At 38.0% G+C, this 20607-nt stretch overlaps 1 protein-coding gene across 2 annotated transcripts; it reads right to left on the bottom strand.

Annotated features, from left to right (window-relative positions):
* Positions 1 to 9027: 9027 nt before the first annotated feature.
* tm7sf2 (transmembrane 7 superfamily member 2) lies at positions 9028 to 20606 on the bottom strand. 2 transcript variants are annotated; one of them, XM_007239102.4, is made up of 11 exons: positions 20428 to 20606; positions 19403 to 19467; positions 19112 to 19308; positions 18982 to 19036; positions 18205 to 18399; positions 15855 to 15958; positions 15544 to 15663; positions 15238 to 15406; positions 10823 to 10903; positions 9894 to 10016; positions 9028 to 9557 (listed from the first exon to the last, which is right to left on the bottom strand). In XM_007239102.4, exons 2-11 carry the CDS (start codon positions 19461 to 19463, stop codon positions 9397 to 9399), a joined length of 1266 nt encoding a protein of 421 aa, XP_007239164.2. In that variant the 5' UTR covers positions 19464 to 19467; positions 20428 to 20606; the 3' UTR covers positions 9028 to 9396. The 2 variants fall into 2 exon arrangements, with proteins under 2 accessions (XP_007239164.2, XP_049324506.1); XM_049468549.1 differs by lacking the exon at positions 18205 to 18399 and having other exon boundaries at positions 20428 to 20605.
* Between the last annotated feature and the right edge of the window lies 1 nt (position 20607).

The following is a 20607-nucleotide window of genomic DNA, read 5'->3' as shown; positions in this document are numbered from 1 at the left end:
CCTTAGGACAGGGCAGGGGTTCGCAAACCTGTGCCCAGATTCTACGATGCTGAAAGTCAATCAATGGTTTGACCCGGTCAAGGAGGTCTTTGCCAAAGAGCAATGGGACGTTCTCCAACGGAGAAATGTGAATTGGATGGGTGAGGCTCATTGGACCGATGGTAACGTGCACCAGGGCTACAGAATGCAGAGTGATACCAGTGTGCGAATATGGTTGAAGGTGAAGAGCACACTTTTTCAGAGGTATCTCTTTGTTGTTTCGGCGGGCTGTCGCCCTCACCTGGTCAAAAAGTGAATTTGACATTAAAGAAATGTCTGACCCCGTGTCCAAAAGAGCATCATACCCGAACACATCTTCCAGCCAGGTGGCTAGGTAGAATTTTGGTGTTGGACCTTTCTTGGTTAAGAAACCCAAGAATTGTTTAGGTGGTGGATCCTCCAGGCTGAGGGAAGGAGCTTCCTCAGTGTGGTTGTCTTCAGCGTCTGGCTGTACAACCAAGGCTGCATTGGAGTGGATGGATTTCGCACCCCCCCAAGCAGGTTGATCTGGAGCATGGACAATTGGCAAGAATTCAGATTCAGCATTGTCCTGCTTGCGTATTTCGTCACGAAATTGTCTGAGCAGACTGCCGTCTTTAGTGCTCAGGTTAGTTGGATATGTCTCATGCTTGTGCCCTTTAGGTGGACACCAATGTTTGTGGTGCTTTGGGCTCTTTCTCCTGAGCGGAGATTGAAGTTTGCTGGAGCTCTGTGCTCGAGCATGGTGCTGTGAGTGTTTGCCATTCCAACTGCGTTTTATCCTACCTTTCCTTCGATAGGAGGGCTTTTGGTCACTTTGCTTGGCCCAATGTAGGGACGAGCGACGCCAAGAGTGGAACACTCTCTGGTTCTTGTGGTTTAACTGGGTCTTAGGTGGCATTGGAGCCTTGTGTGCCCCTTTTTGCTTGACGTGGGAGGACTGCTCATTAATTATCAGGACGTCATTTGACTCTGATTTTTTATTAATGTTTTGTTGGAACTTAGCAAATCCTCTGAGAGCCAAATCACGCAGCTGCCGGCTTGTTAGCGTACGAGGGCAGGCTGCGACTCCAAAAGAGTGACTGGTGGAGGGATGGAGGTTTCTCACGAACAATGTTTTGAAAACTTCCTCTTCCTCCATTCCAGGCTCATTTCTATAGCCGAAATAAGCTAGCCTGAGGCGGTGATAGTACTGTAGGGGTGTTTCCTGGCGGCTCTGCTTAATTGCAAGAGCTGCAGCAAGGCCGGTTTGAACAAGGTGGTTGGAGAACTCATTCTCCAAAGCCTTGCAAAGAGCAGGATAATCTCTCTTAACCTGGGGTGGTTGGCGCTCAATGAAACGTCCAACTTCCCGACTAGAGGACACCTTAATGAGGTAGATTTTATCATCTACCGTGGCCTTGGGGAAACGGCGTAAGAAGAAGTCAATGTCGCGAAGATACTGGTGGACATCATTAGAACCGTCCGGTTCTGGTTCAAAGCGTGGGATGTTACGCGCAATTTTGTCCAAATCTCTATCAGAGGGTGCTTGAGGTTGCACAGAGGTCCCATGTGGCTGGGAACGCTGAGTGAACCTTGGTTCTACTGGCGCTTCAGCACCTTTAAGGGAGACTAGAGGGAATGTATTTGTGGATGGTTGTTGCTTAGGATCCGGAACCCCAGGGGTTCCTGATTTACCAGCTGGATTGATGGGGGAGTCTCCCTCCATCATCAGCTCAAATGTTAACTCTGTTTGGTCTCGAGTTAATTTGACTGCATTGTTAGCATGTGCTAATTCAGTTTGTAGCTCAACCTGTCTTGCAATAGCATGTTTTAGTTTTTCCTGTGACTGAGCTGCAAGTTGGGTAGCTATGTTGGCTTCCTTTTGAAGCAGCTGCACTTCGGTTTTGAGGTCTCTTTGGTTCATTTCAGACTGTACAGTTTTGTTCTCTAGGTCTGCAACTCTATCATTTAAAGTCACAATCTCTGCTTGGAGATTTTGAATGGTTTTGGAGGAAGCAGCAAGTTGATCCTGTGACAACAGCAGTTGTTTCCACAGTATTAGGGAAATCGGATCCACTTGTTGCTTGCCCTCAAGGATTTTAGATACACACTCATTGAGGCTTTTGGCAATTAGTGCATGGAGACCCCCACTGTCCGTTTGTTGGACTGGGACGGTAAGTCCTGGGGGTAAACCAGCTGTAAGCTCTAAAAGAGCTTTTTCGGTGGCACACATTTTGATTTACGTAAAGCACGTGGAATCAAACAATTTTGATGACAAACAAGTTTATTTTATGTTCGAGTCAATTAGCATTGTGCCTTTTCTAAGAAGAAAATCTGTTAAAAGTGGGCGACCTAAGGTTACAATTAGTAGATTAATTTTAAAAGAATAGTTAGATTTGTTGTCAGTGATGCTAGTGAACAGTTTAATAACTGTAGGGCACTATACACAATGTCTAAATCTAAATATGGGTATAGTTATTAACTATGTACAGGATGGGAGAATTTAACTATGTATTAAGCACAGGTGTGCTGGGTATATGGTTGAGTAACTGATAACTGGATAGGTTTTTTTTTTTTTTTTTTTTTTTTTTTTTTAATGGTTAATTAATTAATTAATTTCAATCAGTTATTAATAATTGATCTTAATCGATCAATAATTAAGCTTAATTTATTTGAAGATGGTTGAATTAAATTGAAAATAATTAATTAACAAAAATTTAATTAACTTTACTTAATCAAATTGATTAAAATGACCAGTTAATTATTTTATGTTGTGATTAGTTACTCAATGGAGATAGCTATTTAGCTTGGTTCAATGTAACATAAAGAGTAATGTTTGAGAGAGCAGACCTGAAACTTAAATTTAACTATTTAATATTAACCGATTAAATGAATGCAGTTATTTGTTTACTTATTTACAAACCATTTAACCCCACCACAATGCAAATTCCCTTTATTAACTTAACAAAAAGTTTGTTTGAAATTGGCACCCTCTGGCGACAGAAACTCTAAATGCACTCTACAGGATGATAGCAATTACACAAATACAACACCAGGTGGCGACACAGCTATATGGCTAAGTGGCTCCCTCTGGTGGTCAAACAAATGAAATGCACCTTTCTGCACTGTATGCAGTTAACCAAATCAAACACCAGATGGCGATGTGGCAGTGTACCCCCCCTAGTGGTGAGGGGTAGTAAAACACCCTTTGAGTTTGAGTGTAAATAGTCAGGCTGTCCACCAGATGGTGGCAGAGGCCGACTGGTGGGAGTGGTCACGCCCACTGATGATGCCACGTTAAGGACCGCCCCTTGGGTCTGGGACCTGGTCAGCAGATTTGACTGACTCAGTCGCCTGTGAATAGCAGAGGAGAAGGACTCGGCTGTCCGAAAGTTTAACACAGCAGCAACACACTTCACAAGATGAGCAAAGAGGATTTACATCCTGGCGTGGTTAGTTTAATCACGCACACAATAAACTTCCTGCCACTCAGGGTGGTGTTACGTAAAAGTTAGCTACTCTTTTACGCACGTGGAAGTGTCCAGTACTGCAGGATTTTACGGATTTCGCGCAAAAACCGGCAGTTTTAACTGGAGCGCGGAGTCGATGAGCCGGAGATCTGCGACTCAGGGCTGCGCGAAGGCCTTAGATCAACACTGGCAAAATATGTCTATTTTACCGGAAACAGTTCGAACTTTATGTAAGTACACACGTATATACACGTATATACACCCGGGTTTAAGGTTACCCACACACGGCGGTGTGTCAACCAAGCTTATTTTACAAATAAGCGTAATGTTTTCAAGAGCGCTCGCATACCACACACACAACTGTACACGTTATACAGACACACAGGGGACCGTGCGCGCGACGCGCACACACAGCGGGGGACTGGCCAGTCCTGAATTGTAAACAAAAACACGTGTAGAACATGTGCGTGTGTTTCTAACACGCTGGGTTTATGCAGTTAACTCCAACTAGGCCAGCTAGCCAGCAGCTAACGCATTTAATAATAACAACAAAATACACTTTATTCTGCAACTTACAGCGCTATTTTCTGGAACTGGTTATGAAATGTGTATATATTCTGGTCTCGCGGCGGAGAACCAATAAGAATATAATCCTGCCCCACGTTGGCGAGCCAATTATGTAGCGGCTCAGTGGTTTAATACCTGGTGCTAATTGAGATGTTGAAATATTTTTAATTGGGCGCCAGTTATTAAATTAATTTAATTAGATTAATTAATTAATTAATTAATTAATCAAATTAATTAATAACACAAGACATCTCAGGGTGTGGTTTCTACAGGTGACAGAAATTTTCATAACCAAGTTATCCAGAAAAACACACTGAAATGACAGGTTTTGTAAAATAAAAGTATTTATTAAATCACACAGATATGAGTAAATAATTCATTAAAAAGTCATAATGTAGCCATTATATATCAAATCATAGTGTAGAATAATAAATGAGAAATAAAAGAACAAACACGTTATAATGCTGACATGAAAGGAATAGAGATTAATAGAACTATTAAGTGAATATTTCTAAATAAGGATCTAAATGTAATGAGGTCAAACTAATCAAATGAGAACACTAAAATAAGTAGATAAGTAAGATATTTTACGGCCTACAAAGATCATCCCTTTCGCCAAATAACTAAAAATTAATCTATACTAAGAAGAGAGTTAAGAACAATAACCAAACTAGACTTGACCAACCAAAACACCAATTACTGAGAGAAATACCCAAACTGCCTTACTCTGAGACGTCTACAAAGGGGGGTCCCCATCGGTTCGGTCCGCTGTTTAAACCTCTTGTTCGGCTGACATCCTGCACCCCTAGAAGGTCCGGTGTGGACCCATCCGCAGGGTAAAGATGGTGCTCTTGTGGGCCAGCGGCGCACCTGGACGACACCCGCTTCTAGTCTCTGCACAGGGAAGGCCTTCCCTGGAGCTGGATCGGCTGGCGTACTCTCTCGGTGATCCGTCGGTTGGTCTAGTTGGTTTACTGAACTATATTAACTATCTTGGCAAGCAGGAGAACTCCGTAGATCATAAAATAGCCTAGTTATTTAACCTAGGATAGCTAATATTAATATACTTGAAGATTAAATGCACTAGTCTAAGAAAACTAACTTAAGATGACTACACTAACAGTCTATCCTTTTTCCATCTCAACTACATCTTCTTCTCCTCTCCTCAACTCCAAACTGAACTGAACTGCAAACTCCTCCAACTGAACTCTAAACTGGAAACTGAACTGTGTCTGCCCAGTTTAACTATCAGTCTCTGTGGCCTGTTTGGCCCCTGAGCTATGATTGGCCCTGTGGCCCAAATGTCTGTGTTTTGATTGGTCTAGGAGCAATTTCAAACTTTGGTGGGGATTCACAAAGGGCCATAAACCCCCCCCTCCTCACATGGTCAACATGCTTCAGCTAATGGTCTATTTTTCTAATAGACCAAACCAAAAGAAAACTCAATTAAGCAGTGGATTAAAAATACATTTTTCAGCATATCAGTTTGTGAGGATAAATTCAGGAAACAAACAATCTTACAATTGAATCACAATAAATGTACTATATATATTTTGCCCACAAACAGTTTTGTAATACTAGATAATCTTAGAAATACAATGATGGATGGTACTCTGTCAGAAAGAGATCAAGAGTCATGTTATTATTTAAACCCAATTAAATCACTTAAAAGATAATACCTGGTTAAACCACTGATAACCAAATAAAGCTAAATTATCAAATGCTAGTTAAACCTTGTTGATTCAGACTTGAATGTGTAGAAAAATTGAATCAGGACACATCCAAACACATATACCATATACCAGACACATATACCATTATCTAGTAAACATTCTATAAAACACCTTTTTTATATAGTCAATATAGATGTATTTTAAGCAAAATCTTCTCAGTGAGAAATTCCTCTTCTCTGCTGAGTGTTCAGATAAGCGGCTGTCGTCGGAATTTACGACCGTGGGGGAAGTTGGTGAAGTTGGTGTTGGGAATGTAATTTCCAAGCTAAGAGCATTCATTTTAACTTCATGAATCTTATTTCTAAGTGGTTGCAGAAAGCACAAACCCCTAAATTGGTATAATATATTTGGTGAATTTACAATTTCCAAGGCATTCATTAAGTTTTGAACCCTCTCTCAAGTCCCGTAGTCCCGTCCTTGTCCTGGTGATTGTGCTGTTGGCAAAACCACAATTGTGCACAGTTCCAGATGTTTAAACATTAACGGTCCTAAATCCAGATTTACGACTGACAGCGTCTGAAGGAATGTCAAAAAAGAATTTAAAAATGTTTACCCTGACTTGCATTTAGGGTTCTCGAGCGAGGCTGAGTGAAGAAATAGTCAGGAAATGTCATTTTGAAATTTAAGGCTGTTTGAAAAAGATAACTCCAAGGCTTTTAGAGTGTTCTGGGGGTTGAAGTTCCTTATAGACCATAAAGTGGGGGTAGTGTGTGTGTGTGTGTATGTGTGTGTGTGTGTGTGTCCAAGCGATGCAGGAATCCTCTGTTTAATCCACTACACATGCGATGAAGGATATCCAGGTAAGTATATACATAGGTACAATAATAAACTATTTACATAATGTCTTAATATTTTTCTTTTCTTCACAGGTACCCAGGCCCCCCTGCTTCAGGACCACTCTTGGTCTCTACGTAGACCTTAAGTGGCTGGGTGGCTCACGCACTGCCATTTCTACAGGAGCCAGGTAAGTACTGTGTTAATGTCTCTTTAATGTCTTTACTACAATGTACATAAGGGGTTCTTGGTAGATGGTGATGTACTCTGGGCCCTGACATCACACTTTCATAGACTGTCATATTAAATAGTGAGCTGAAATCCATGTTGTCAACAGAAATATAAAAGCAGATACATATTGCATCTGGCTGGTTGTAAGACTTTGGGTGTGTCTTAGTAAAAAAAAAAAAAAAAAACAATAATCGGAAATTAGAAATAATGTTCTTGACAAATGATCTGGCAAGGACTAAATTACAAAAACGCAAAATCTATTGTGATGCTTTTACTTGGTGTTTTATTATATTTAATAATAGTACTTTATTATAGTAGTAATAATAATAATAATAATAATAATAGTATAAAATCTACCTTTACAACAGACACAATGTTTTTTGTAAAAGCAGTTTGTGGACTAATGGACAGCATGGACAAATCTTTAACCAGTATGTTATTTAGCTTTCTATTAACAAACTACATGGGGACCAATATAAAATTCAAAGGCTCCAATTTGTTGCTTAGTAACAAAACACAGAATGCATTCTGGTCCACATTCAGCTCCTGCAGTGGTCCTTATAGGAAAGTCACTTCACTTTGCAGCCATCTTTGCTATGTAGCTAGGCAGTTATTTTCAGTCATTTAAGACCAGAGACTAAAATGCTGGAAAAAGAAGGTCAGGTTTCACAAACATATCTTACATCACTGATAAAATCTTTAAAAAATGATATTTAACCTTGTTATGGCTACTGCACCGATCTCTGCAACTATGGGGCAACTCGCCGCCATACTAAACAGTGATCTAAAATGTAGATAGGGTTCCATTTGGTTAGAGACATGTTCTAAGCATTTACACCACAATTAACTGTATACAGTGAGTATAGATTTGACCATATAAAATATATGTAAGGGTTGGTTTCTCTTTCCAAAAATATAATTCATAAATAAAAAAACATACATACAGATCAATGTATATATGAATAAATGTATAATTTTAATGTTTTAATGTTCAATTTTAACACAATATATCAAAAAAGTGAAAAATACCACAGCTTACGGCTGATTAAGTAGACTGAGTATTTTCTTTTGTGCATAATACTGCATCTTCAACATGAACATTACACGAGAGCATCACTAAATGCTGTTCTGTAAATTCATTTGTTGTCCAGTCAGAGAAATTAATGGCTCTAATAACTTGTATAATAACAGTGTCTGGCCTTGTGATGGAACATCCTATCCATTTATGTACTACTGTCAACGTAGGATCGAAATGAAATATTGAAACATACCAGTGGGCCACTAATAATGCCGTTTTAAGGGTTATGAAGAGGGCTGATTAAATTCTGTCTGCGGATCACATTCGGCCACAAGGCCAGACCTTGGACACCTGTGGTATACATAATGACGTCTGATCTCCTAGGACTACTGTGCTAACTGCAGCTTAAAACCTTTTGGTGGAGTTAAATTTTCTGTTTCATGTTTGATGTCTGATTCTCCATCCTGCTACCAAAGGAAGAGGAGCAGTTTTTTGCATTAGAAAGAGATTTCTGATTAAAGCTCCCCAATTTTGGAACAACCCTCCTATTAGTAATTTATCTTTTCGGTCTACTTTTTTCTCTGTTGTATCCTGCTTAGACATTACCACTTTTCTAATTACTACTTTAGCTATTTCTCTTGCAAGTTATTCACTACACATAATTCCTTTCTTCTATCCCCCCTGGTTTAAGCTGTTTGCTTGAAGCTTTTTTCCTTCGTCCCTTTCTGGTTTCTCTCTTTCCCATGTAATGAGATACCTGTTCTTCCTGTTCTGTTCCAAGTGGCTATAAATTATGGTTTGCAGTATGTTACTATTCATTTTCAACTTAGTTTCAAGTTTATAAAAATTATTTAAACACAGTGTAATGCCAACTAGTGTGAACACAAAGCAGTGTAGAGATGTACAGATATGCATGTATGGGGGTTAGTCCTGGTTTGTAGCCTGGATATTCTATCCCTGTTGCTATCCTGGATTGTGATGAATGCAGTGTGGGTGCTGGTGGATCTCTGCAGCTCCAGCAACTGTTATTAGATTTTTATGTAATACATATTTTGAAAACTGTGCATTATTTCCCTTCACTTCACAAATACTTGCTACTTTCTGACGGTCTAAAAATAGCAATAAAATAAATGAAAGTTTGTGGGTGTAACACTAAAAAATGTGTTGAAGTTTAATGATTATGAATACTTTATTAAGGCACTGAACTTTTGCTGAGTAGGAACACATCAGTACACTGTGGCAGAGTGTGTTTTATTAATCACATTTTATAAATTATTTTTCAAATAATACAGGAAAAATATACAATACAATGTTACAATCCTGCACATAAGGATGATTTATATTCTATAATTTATATTTAGATTAAGATTGTATAATTTGAGTTCAGCTTCTAAAATGTTTTGTATGTTCAGATGTGGTTCTCCAAGCCAGTCTGTAATATGAAAAAGATCTTGGCCTGAGAACCAGCGATTTTTGATCCTGGTTCTAAAGTAGCATGGCCCTGTCTAAGTGTTTCCTGTTCCAACTTTACAGTTACAGTTTACCTCATAAGGGCTTGTAAGGGCTAGTCAGTAGCAGTTGTTTGTGGACTTTCTGGTAGAAGTCAGTAGATGTAGGGTATGATTCTGTAAGGAACCCGTCTACAGTAGTTGTCCCAGGCTATGCCATATTTGGCTCTGCATTGTCGTTCATCTCGCGCTTCCCGATGGACCAGCAGGATGGAGAAATAAATTACGTAGAAATATGGAAGAATGTGGGAAAAACCTACAAAAGAAACCACAGAACCTTATGATAAAACCAGTGTAGCAGCTAGCAGTAAACATCATCTGAGTAAAAGGCAAAAAAATCAGATGCTAACTTTATCAGTGTGATTAGTTGGTTAACAGGTAACACCACCCTGGCTTGGTACTATCTCTATAGATTCATATATAGAACCCGTCTGTTCAAATCACTATTTATATTCTTCCAGGGTTCTACACACTGGTAGAAAAAGGGGATCAATACAATAACTTGTCTAAAACCCTTTAACTTTGTGTTTAAAGTTAAAGTAATATGGGTGGTAATGGGTGGTAATATTTGCTGTAATGTTTTTCTCCTCACCACAGGGCAGGGACCAGGCCAATGCCATGAGGATGTCCCCAAGATAGTTCGGGTGTCTTACGAAACCCCACCAACCGGACACTAACAGACGCTTTCCTGTGGCAGTGGCAATAGTCTCTAGATCTTAAACACAAGAGCAGAAAAAGACAAGGCATATATTTACAAAATCCCAGTTTATTACCAAAACCACGAATGCACTGCCTTTTTGGTAGTTTCTCTTTTTTATACTTTAAAAAATGTTATGTTTTCTTTTAAATAAATCAAGCATACATAAATAAATTAACAGTAATAATTCTCCTGTTTACTATACAATCCTAAAGGAAATTGTCCAGCCATCTGTTTGTGACCTCAAGTTCAGGAGTACTTGGGTTCTGCAGCAGGACAGTGATTCAAAGCACAAAAACAAGTTCACCTCTGAATGGCTCATCAAACTAAATGAAGGTTTTGGAGTGGCCTAGTTACAGTCTGATTGAGATGCTGTTTATGATCTTAAGCAGGACATTCATGCTCCAAAAACCCTTTTAATGTGGCTGAATTAAAACAATTCTATAAAGAAAAGTGGTCCCAAATTACTCCAAAGAGATGTGAAATACTCACTTCCATTTATCGGTAAAGCTTGATTATAGTTTTTTTCCGCCAAGAGTGGCAAAACCAAGTTATTAGATTTTGGGGGCAAACACTTTTTCACACAGTGGTTTGGATAGTTTTTCTAATTATAAAATAAAAAGTGATTTTTTTATTTACTTAGGTTATCCTTGTCTGATATTAAAGTTCATCATCAGAAAAATATCAGAATAACTAAAACATAAAAAGAAATCTGTAGTGGGCAAATACTTTTTCACACCACTGTATATAAATTTAAATACATAAATATATAAGAGGTCATTTAACATAGAAATAACACAATGTAAGGGTAACACTGTACTCACGTGCAACACTTCTGTGATTTGGGTCTCTCCTAAACTGGTTTTTCTGCGAATTGGATTTACGGAAGATATAATATCCAAGTCCTGAAACAGAACACATTTGTCAGGCTGGCACACTGTAGTTCCATCTAATGATTATGCCAAAAAATCCTATTGAGAGACTGTAGCTCCACCCTAGTGTATTTCACAATATGGTATTATAATTAACAATAATGAGTTGTTATTGACATTAATATTAGTTATATTCACCATGATGAGAGACTATAGCTGCTTGTTGGTGGTCTATTCTCAGTCCAGCAGTGACATTGAGGTATTTAAAACTCCAGCAGCACTGCTGTGTTTGATCCACTTGTACCTGCACAACACACACTAACACCTCATATACCACCACCATGCTTATCAGTGTCACTGCAGTGCTGAGAATGACCAAAAAATAGCAGCTCTGTGGTGGTCTATCCTGTGGGGTCCTGACCACTGAAGAATAAGGTGAAAGGAGGATAATAAGGTATACCGAGAAACAGAAGGATTACATTTTGTAACTTCTACAAGAAGTGAAAGGTGCACCTTGTGGTAACCCTCTGCATTTGCTCTCATGAAGTGTTCTCTTTATGGTAGACTGAGACTGATACACCTACTTCCTAGAGAATGTTCTTTACTTGGGTGGATGTTGTAAAGGGGTTTTCTTGTATATGGAAATGACTTTGCATTCATCCCCCGCTGTTGTCCCCTGTGGACATCCAGGACCTTTTGATTTCCCAAACTCACAACTGCACTCTTTTTCCCCAGAGATAAGTATATATATACAATGAAAAGTAGTCTGTGTGCAGCTTATATAACAGTATAAATTTATTCTTCCCTAAAAATAACACAATATACAGCCATTAATGTCTAAACCACCGGCAACAAAAGTGAGTACACCCCTTAGTGAAAGTTCCTAAAGTGTCAATATTTTGAGTAGCCACCATTATTTTTCAGAACTGCCTTAAAGGAGAACTCCTACACTCTCCTACAGCTTTCTGAGATCCAGTAATTTTGTGTTTTTTTTTTTGCTTTTTGAGGGGAGAATAAATTTACACTGTTAAATGAAAAGATATACGGTACTTAAATATCTGCAGAAATGTGAGGGGTGTACTCACTTTTGTGATACACTGTAATTTGTCTAATTACTTTTAAGCCCCTGAAATGAGAAAGTTTTGTAGAAAAATTGTTGTTATTTCTAAACGCTACGTAGGATATTTTAAAGGTTTACACTTTAACTGCATCTCATTTGTTTTATTTTAAATCCAGTGTAATGACATGCAGAGGCCAGATTATGAAGATTTAGTCACTGCCAAAATATTTATGGACCTAACTATATCTAGTGTCTCTTAATGGTTATCAGATGTATAAAGGTAAAGGTAAACAAAAGTTACAATAGTTATATAGTTAATAATAATTAATATTGATACTCAAGAGACTAGCTCCATTTCAGTGTACAGTGATGCCTGAAAGCTTGTGAACATTTAACTTTTTGAAGTCCTAAATATAATGAATGAAAGTTTTATTTCAAATGTACACCAAAACATGGAAATATGTTACGGATAACACAATACCTACATTTGGTGTGTTATTAATATATATCTACCCCAATGAGAGACTGTAGCTCAACCTTAGTGTATATTACAATACCTGCATTTAGAGTAGGCCTGGACAATAATTCAATATCAGTATTTATCGCAATAAGAAATGTTTTAATAACGGTGATAACATTTTTGTGTTATATCAAAATATATTATTTAGAGAATCTGTCACGAACGGGCATTTTACTGCTGTCAGCTCGCTGCAGAGCCGAATACAATCAGCCTCTGGGCTTCGTCAGCGTGTGATGATGTAAGCACTAGAGTTGCACGGTGTACCGAAGGTTCGATTCTTTTTCGATACTACGTCATCACAAACGATTCGGTTCTTTAGCGTACAATGCTTTCGATACTGTATATAGCCCAGTCACTAGCTTCAAATGAGTCAAATTAGTAGGCGCGATTTGATTCAGTTCATAAGAAAACTGATTCACACCGCAGCAGTCGGTGTGGCAGGATTCAGATAAACTTAGTGTTCTGAACAAATGAATCGATTCACGCGCAAGCCAGCAGAGCATCAGCGAGTGTAGAATGGCGACGGCTAAAATAACAGATGTCTCTCGTCCGCGACTTGTGGACAAAACGGGCGCGAGGAGTGAAGTGTGGGAAAATAGTCTGAGATGTAGGCATCTGTTTTTTATTTATATTTTTATTTTTAAATAAAATAACGAAAACTGAAAGTGAAACTAAACTACTTTATTTATTAGCGCTGTTTTCACTCTCGCAGTTGTACAGCGGGGGGTGTTGTGCCGATTCTGTCCGCGAATCGGGAGTCGGATTCAGTAGCGGATTCGGCACAAGCGCGGCGGCACCTCGCGGTCCGCGGTGTTAGTTGTAAGCGCTCGCGCTAGCCGCAAAATACGACAGAAAACAATGAGGGAGCTGCAGACTTATGTGTGGGACTAGAATATGAGCACGAGGAGATAAAAGAGAACCTTTACCTGTGAGTAGCTCACATCAGAACACGCAAATCTCTCTCTCTCTCACTCTCGCTGTGTCTCTTTCTCTGTGTCTCTCTCTGTGTCTCTCTCTGTGGTCTCTCACTCTCGCTGTGTCTCTTTCTCTGTTTCTCTCTCTCTCGCACGTGAACACCTCCGCGTTTGACCTGCAGCAGTGTGTTTAGCTGTTCTTAAAAATAATTTTAATTAAATAATAGTTCTATGCTTCTATGTTACAGTGTTATTTAACATAATAGCAGACAAGCACCCTGATCTCTACAAAGAGCTGAGAAGTCGACAGGTTAGTGGAGTTAGTCAAGATACACTCTGTCTGTAGCTTTACTAAGATTTACTAGCGACTGCTTTTTAAAAACGGTAAACGGTTGATTAATAAAACGGAGCAGTGAGTGTTAAAATGAACATAACATTGTAATGTTCTTCTGTCTCTTTATTTTCCTTATTCAGAACTTAACTTCTGCCCGCCCGTCAGGTTCACATAGTCAGGCTACCATTACCTCTGGTTTTAGTTTTAGTTTTTAGGAAGTGTTTAGATAATTATGTTATAGTTAAGGTTATAATAACGAAACTTGTTTTTTGTTCAAATGTTTCATTTTAGAATAAAAACGTTTGCACCTATTGTTCAGTGTTCAATCCAGTTCAGTCAAAAATAAACATTTTATGTTCAGATATTTTTATTGTTTTTTTTTTCTTCCAAGTATCGTTTTGGTATCGAGAATCGTGATACTACAGTTGGTATCGGTATCGAAGTCAAAATTTTGGTATCGTGACAACCCTAGTAAGCACATAGGCACGTAGCCAGGCTAGGCTAGGCTCCGCTGCGTTCTGCATCTAAAATGTCCCGCGCTGGAGCCGTGCAAAGCCGGGACATTTCTATTGAGTACCCTTAAAGCTTAGAGGTAGTTGAGGGAAAGAGGTGGTGAGGATTTGGTTTGGCTTTCAAAGGTCTGACAAACTTCAGACTTGAGCTGTCATGTTTTTATGTATATGAAGGCAGCTTGTATTCTTTATCCTGGTTGAAGCACTTTTGTTTTGATCTGTTAAATTTGATTACAAAAGAATAAGAAGCTCTACCTCTGTTGTAATTTAAAGTTATTTATATTGGTAATAGGTAACCTATATAGGTTATGGGTTTATGTTTGACAGGGATGTCATGTTTTTTATTTTGCTATATGCAAATAAAAGGGAGCATTGATTTATTTTGAGCATTTTTATTTCTAAAGTATTATGTAGTTTTTGTGAGAGGAGGCTTCAAAGACTTAAATTAAATTTACAGACAGTAGTAGGTACAGATTTCCATTGCAGATATTCTTAGCAATTTTTCTGAGGCCTTCAGAATATTTATATCGATATCAAAATTATATTGCATCGACCGAAATTAAAGAAAATATATCAATATATTTTTTGGCCATATTGTCCAGCATTAAATCAGAGTTCTAATATTTATTCTTTATTATTAATTATAATTCACCCCTCCTCAATGTATATTACAATTCCTACATTTAGAGTGTTATAAATGGATATTCATTCTAATGAGAGCCTGCAGCTCCACCCTCTTAGTGTATATTACAATACCTACATTTAGAGTGTTATTAATATATATATATATATATATATATATATATATATATATATATATATATATATATATATATATTCATCCTAATAAGAGCCTGCAGCTCCACCTCCTCAGTGTATATCACAATACCTACATTTACAGTGGTATTAATATATATTCACTCTAATGAGAGACTGTTGCTCCACCTCAGTGTATTTCACAATACCTACATTAGTGTTAGTACATTAATAGTGTGGTAACGCTGTTGGTGTGAGAGGTGTGTGTCACCGTTCAGCAGTATGATCCCGATCACAGTGGGCGGACTGAGAGACCGGGGATGCACAACCAGAAACATGGCCTGAAGGCCATATGTAAACGGAACCCATGCTAAATCCCCAAATGCCAGCATGAACCCAAACCCATCATGCACGATGTCCATGGTGGTCAGCACAGCCTCCTGAAGAACCAGAATAGTTTCACATCACCAAGACATGCACACATTCCATGTTATATCATCATATTCCTTAAGGCTAAAAGAGCAACTGAAGCTGGAGTGAGCTGAGCTGGAGTGTGTGACTGATGTGTGGCTCTCACCTCATTCCACAGAGCATCCATCACATAAAGCAGCTGGAACCCATTGACCAGCAACATAGCCAGAGATGGAGAATCTCTGAGCTCCACCTCCTTCATCATCATTGCCATGTTGAGCACCACCTGAACACCCCACACAAATTACACACACTCAATGATACTTATAACATACAACACACATCATAATTAACACAACTGGAAGTGTGCATTTACTGAAAACGATTTAGAGCAACTGTCCAGCTGAAGCATCCAAACTGCTGCTTTTACTTTCCATACAATCGTAAATGTTCAATAACTGTATACAAATACCTCACCCAGCCTATTAATCCAGGCCGCAGCTCACAGAAGAATTTCAGGTCAAAAGAGCCAATTCGAGGGTTCAGCTCCCGGCCAATGAAGAAATCATACAGAGGGTTCCCTAAAGAACGGAAATAAAAACACAACATCTTATATTTATAATTCCACCCACTTTCCTAAATTATGTAAATTATGTACATTATTAACACACAACTGAGATGTAAATAAAGTCATTCAGAGTAGGTTTGGTGTGGGAAGCACCATTCTATAGTTACTTACTCAAAATTATTCACAGTGGCGAAGACTGAAACCAGAAACTCTAAAAGCTCCCTCAAAGAAATGAAGGGTATAAATTAGGGCTCTCAACATTAAAGCGTTTACACACAATTCATTTGGAATTAGTAACACATTATTTTTTTTTACGCAAATAATTGCTTTATCAAGTATGACCCCAACACCTGCTGTAACCTGTCCTGTCCCTGCCAAACACGCTGATTATTTTTCCTGGAGCAGTTCACTTGTGGTGAAAATGTGATCTGGTTTCGATCTGACACAGCTATCAAATATACATTTTTAATTGCACTAAACTGCTGTTAAGGCACAAGTTAATCTGAAATATTATCCAGATAAACTGCTATGAAAAAACACTGTGTCTCTGCTGCTTCATGCTGTTTACACTCTAGGAGCGTTGTATTTTCTGCGGTGACTGCTTGCAGCCGCACGACTCATTAAAAACACTGTGTTTAAAAATGCTGCAGCACATTTTTAGCATTCTGTGTTAAAGCAGCTTCACACTGCACAGATATACGTGCTGAAACACAGAATTTTCTCGCTATATTTACTTTCTTGCTCCTGCAACAGACAGATCTGACCAATCAGAGGAGACAATGTGCTTGCGTGGTTTATTGCTGCACATTTTGGTGTAAGATATTTTATTCATTTAATTTCCTTTTATTTTTATTACTGGTTTTACTTTTGGCCTTTTACCTTTTTATTTAATTTATTTTGTCCTTTTATTTTTTATCCTTTTTAACTTGTTATTTTTATTATTATGTATTTATTTTAGTTTCATCAATTACCTTTTTTATCATTTTGATGTTATTTTAGCCCTCCCCCTTTATTTTTTTTTATTGTGTTTGTATTTTATTATTCTAATTATTTATCTCTTTGTTTTATTGCTTTATATTTTAGCCTGTCTGCATATACTTTTATTCTGAATTACTTTCATCTCATCTCATCTCATTGTCAACCGCTTAATCCGTGAAGGGTCGCGAGGGGTGGGGGTGGGGGGTATGGGGGGGCTGGAGCCTATCCCAGCAGGCATCGGGCGGAAGGCAGGATACACCCTGGACAGGCCGCCAATCCATCGCAGGGCAGACAGAGACAGACAGACACACAGACACATTCACTCACACACTCACACCTAAGGGGCAATTTCAATCAAGTTCCAATTAGCCTGAAGTCTTTGGACTGTGGGAGGAACCCGGAGGAAACCCACGCAGACACAGGGAGAACGTGCAAACTCCACACAGAAAGACCCGGGTCGCCCCAGCCGGGAATCGAACCCAGGCCGTCTTGCTGTGAGGGGGAAGTGCTACCCACTGCGCCACTTTCTTCTTAATTAAATCTTATATTGGTTGCTTGTTTTTATAATTTCAACTTATTTTTCAGTCGCTTTAATTTTGTAAAGGCTCAGCTGCATTAAAAGTTAGGGGTACCCTTAATGTATTCTAAGTGGAAATAAAGATTGATTCATTATATATATATATATATATATATATATATATATATATATATATATATATATATATATATATATATATATATATATATATATATATATATATATAAAATTGTATATTACATTTCTTACAAATAATTATTTTATTTACATTGAAATATCCACTACAAAAACTTGTTTTAATAAGAACAAGTGCGATTAATCGCAGTTAATCCCAGAATATTGTTGTAATTAATCCATTTTTTTACTGATTGACACCACTAGTATAAATACACTACCAGATGCCTGAGATTTTAGGTCCAAAACATGTTGTTAAAAAATACTTTTCATTAATCTGGTGGAGGAATACATACACGAGGTTTTGTGTCACAAAAAGCTGTCCCTAAAGGAAATGCATTTATTCAGCTTTTACCATCCTCAGCATTCCATAAAAAACTGTGTAGGTTCACAGGTGGTTTTGGATAACAAAATAAATGGCTATATTTGTGATGCAGCCATTAATGACCAATGGTTGGTTCCATTCACCATACACTGTAAAGAAATATGAGTCAGTAACACCAAACCCCATTCTGAATAAATTGATAAGTCTGGAGCTGTTCTTTAATCTGTGTTTCCGTTAATCTGACCTGTGTTTCCTCCAAGTGCGAGAGCATGTGCAGGTGCCCAGAAGGAGCCGATGTACAAGTAGAGGGCAAGTAGGTATGAAACACAGATCGCACACACTGCCAACGGCAAAATCAGATCGAACAGGTAACCCAGTGGCATACCCAAACTCACACACAGACCCAGCAGCATGGCCGTCATACAGAGGGCGTGGAAGCCTAAGCATCAGAAACAAAGATGCTGTGTGAGTGTGTTTCACCCTATAATAAACACAGTTTGGCACTACAAGAATAAATTCATAATTTAGGAAAGCTTCATTGATTCTGTGGTAGAACGTCGCTGAGAGCAATATGCATCACAAACATGGGTGTATCTTTATTTTTAATTTCTTTTTATTTTCAATGGCTTATAAATAACGAAATGTTTATTAGTACAATGCCCAAAGCATACTGCAATATGAATAAATTGTAGTTAAATTACAGTAAAACTAGAAACTAGTGTTTAACATCAGCCAATCATTGAGAAGTTGATTAATTAAAAAAGCAAATAAAACTAAATAAGACCCTGTTTATTTTAAAGTCTCTTAATCTAAAGAAAAAATACATATATACAATTGTATTCAGAATAGACTATTGTCAGAGTACCTGAGTGTAACACCACTGAGTTAAATTCCACAACAGGTGGGACACAAAAACGTGAGGGCACCAGTACAGCAGTAACAACTTTAATAATCAGTTTAACAAAGCGATCAGGGATTGTCTTAACTTCTTAATAGTTATAATAATATTAGTTATTGTTACCATTGATCTGATATTTCAGTCTGGTTCCATCTCTCAATGCCAGTCCTTCTGATACCTGAGAACATATAAAAGGTGAAATGTTAAATATTGGATTGGCACTTTACAACAACAATATGTCAGATGAGCTCACCCTCCCCACAGGAAACTGGTATAGGGCACTCTGTAGGCCGATCCAGCCAGTGATGATAACAGCAGCTAAAGGGTCCCACAAGAAAGCAGGGTGGGGCAGAGGCGGGGGCCATTGCAGCAGAGCACCACTTGGAGTCCGACACACACTCAGCAGATACAGAACCGTCAGAGGGAGGAACACGGGGATACAGGTTGCACCTGCAGTTTAAATCAGTGTAAGAATGTAATTAAAATGTGTAAATAAGAAATATGATTTGTATATCACACAAACAGACACACTGTGTATACTTACCCAAAATACCCCCAAACTCCATCTCTGTGAGTTGAGCTGGTTTGTGTTTGTTCAGCTTCATCCCACTGCAAAATTAGATCTAATTTACAAAAACTTCTTCACATAACTTCTTCACATGGGCAAATACAGATGTTTACATGTAAATACAGATTATACACAGGCTAGGGTGTGCATGCGAAAAAACAGCAAAAAAACACCATATAATTATGATAATATTTTTGGAAACTGCCTATATGTATATATATATATATATATATATATATATATATATATATATATATATATATATATATATATGTGTGTTTTGGTTTTTTTGCTATTTACTGTATTTACTTTTATTTGTTTGCTGTTTATATGCAAAAACAAATTATACTGCAGTATAGATATGTGGTAGATTTTTGTTGCTTTCTTTTTTTGTTTCATTTATATTTTGTTGCACTTTTATTTTACAAAATTTACAGTTATAGATTTTTTTTGTTTCTATAGAATGTATGAAACTGTTATATTTATACTACATAAACCTTTGTTTAATTAGTATATTCTTAAACTGTTCTGTCATATTGTCAAGAACATATTATCACAAAAATACCCTGAAACAGATATTTTTTGGGCCATATGGCCCACCCCTAAATACTGATACCCATAAGTTAAAAAGTGTTAGTGTAATTCAGCGCTATTGTGAAACCCTGGTAGACCAGAATGACTAGCACGATCAGCCTGACCATTTCATTTTGGTCATGCAGGTCGACCAGCATAACAAATCCTGGCTGAAACCAAACTCTGTACACGCTATGCTGGTCAAGAGCTGGTGAGAAGACTGCCTTACAGCATTGGAAGGTTGTGTTCTAGATAAACAGCATTTTAACCCCACCTTCACCAACAATCGCGCTACCAAAAGCTGATCATAAGCTGTGATTTTCAGCAGGGTATGCAATATAGTATATTATTAAACCCAATGCGCAATTCATTCTGAACTGTTATTAATTACAATGTTTCTAAATCTACAAATTAAAAAAGAATCTCACCTGCTTGACACTCAGCACTGCAGTAATTATGGTGTATTATGCTGATTATTACTGGTCCAGAATTATTCTTAACATAATCGTGTCTCTGAAATCCAGTACTGCATTAATATTCCAGTTTATTAGTTCGTCCTGCTCTGCGTGTCTCTGCCAGATTCCGGCGCTGTGCACTTTACCACCACC

The sequence above is a fragment of the Astyanax mexicanus genome, chromosome 20, assembly GCF_023375975.1.
Source record: "Astyanax mexicanus isolate ESR-SI-001 chromosome 20, AstMex3_surface, whole genome shotgun sequence".
NCBI classification, from domain to species: domain Eukaryota; kingdom Metazoa; phylum Chordata; class Actinopteri; order Characiformes; family Acestrorhamphidae; genus Astyanax; species Astyanax mexicanus.
This window is presented reverse-complemented; position numbering and strand designations above follow the sequence as displayed.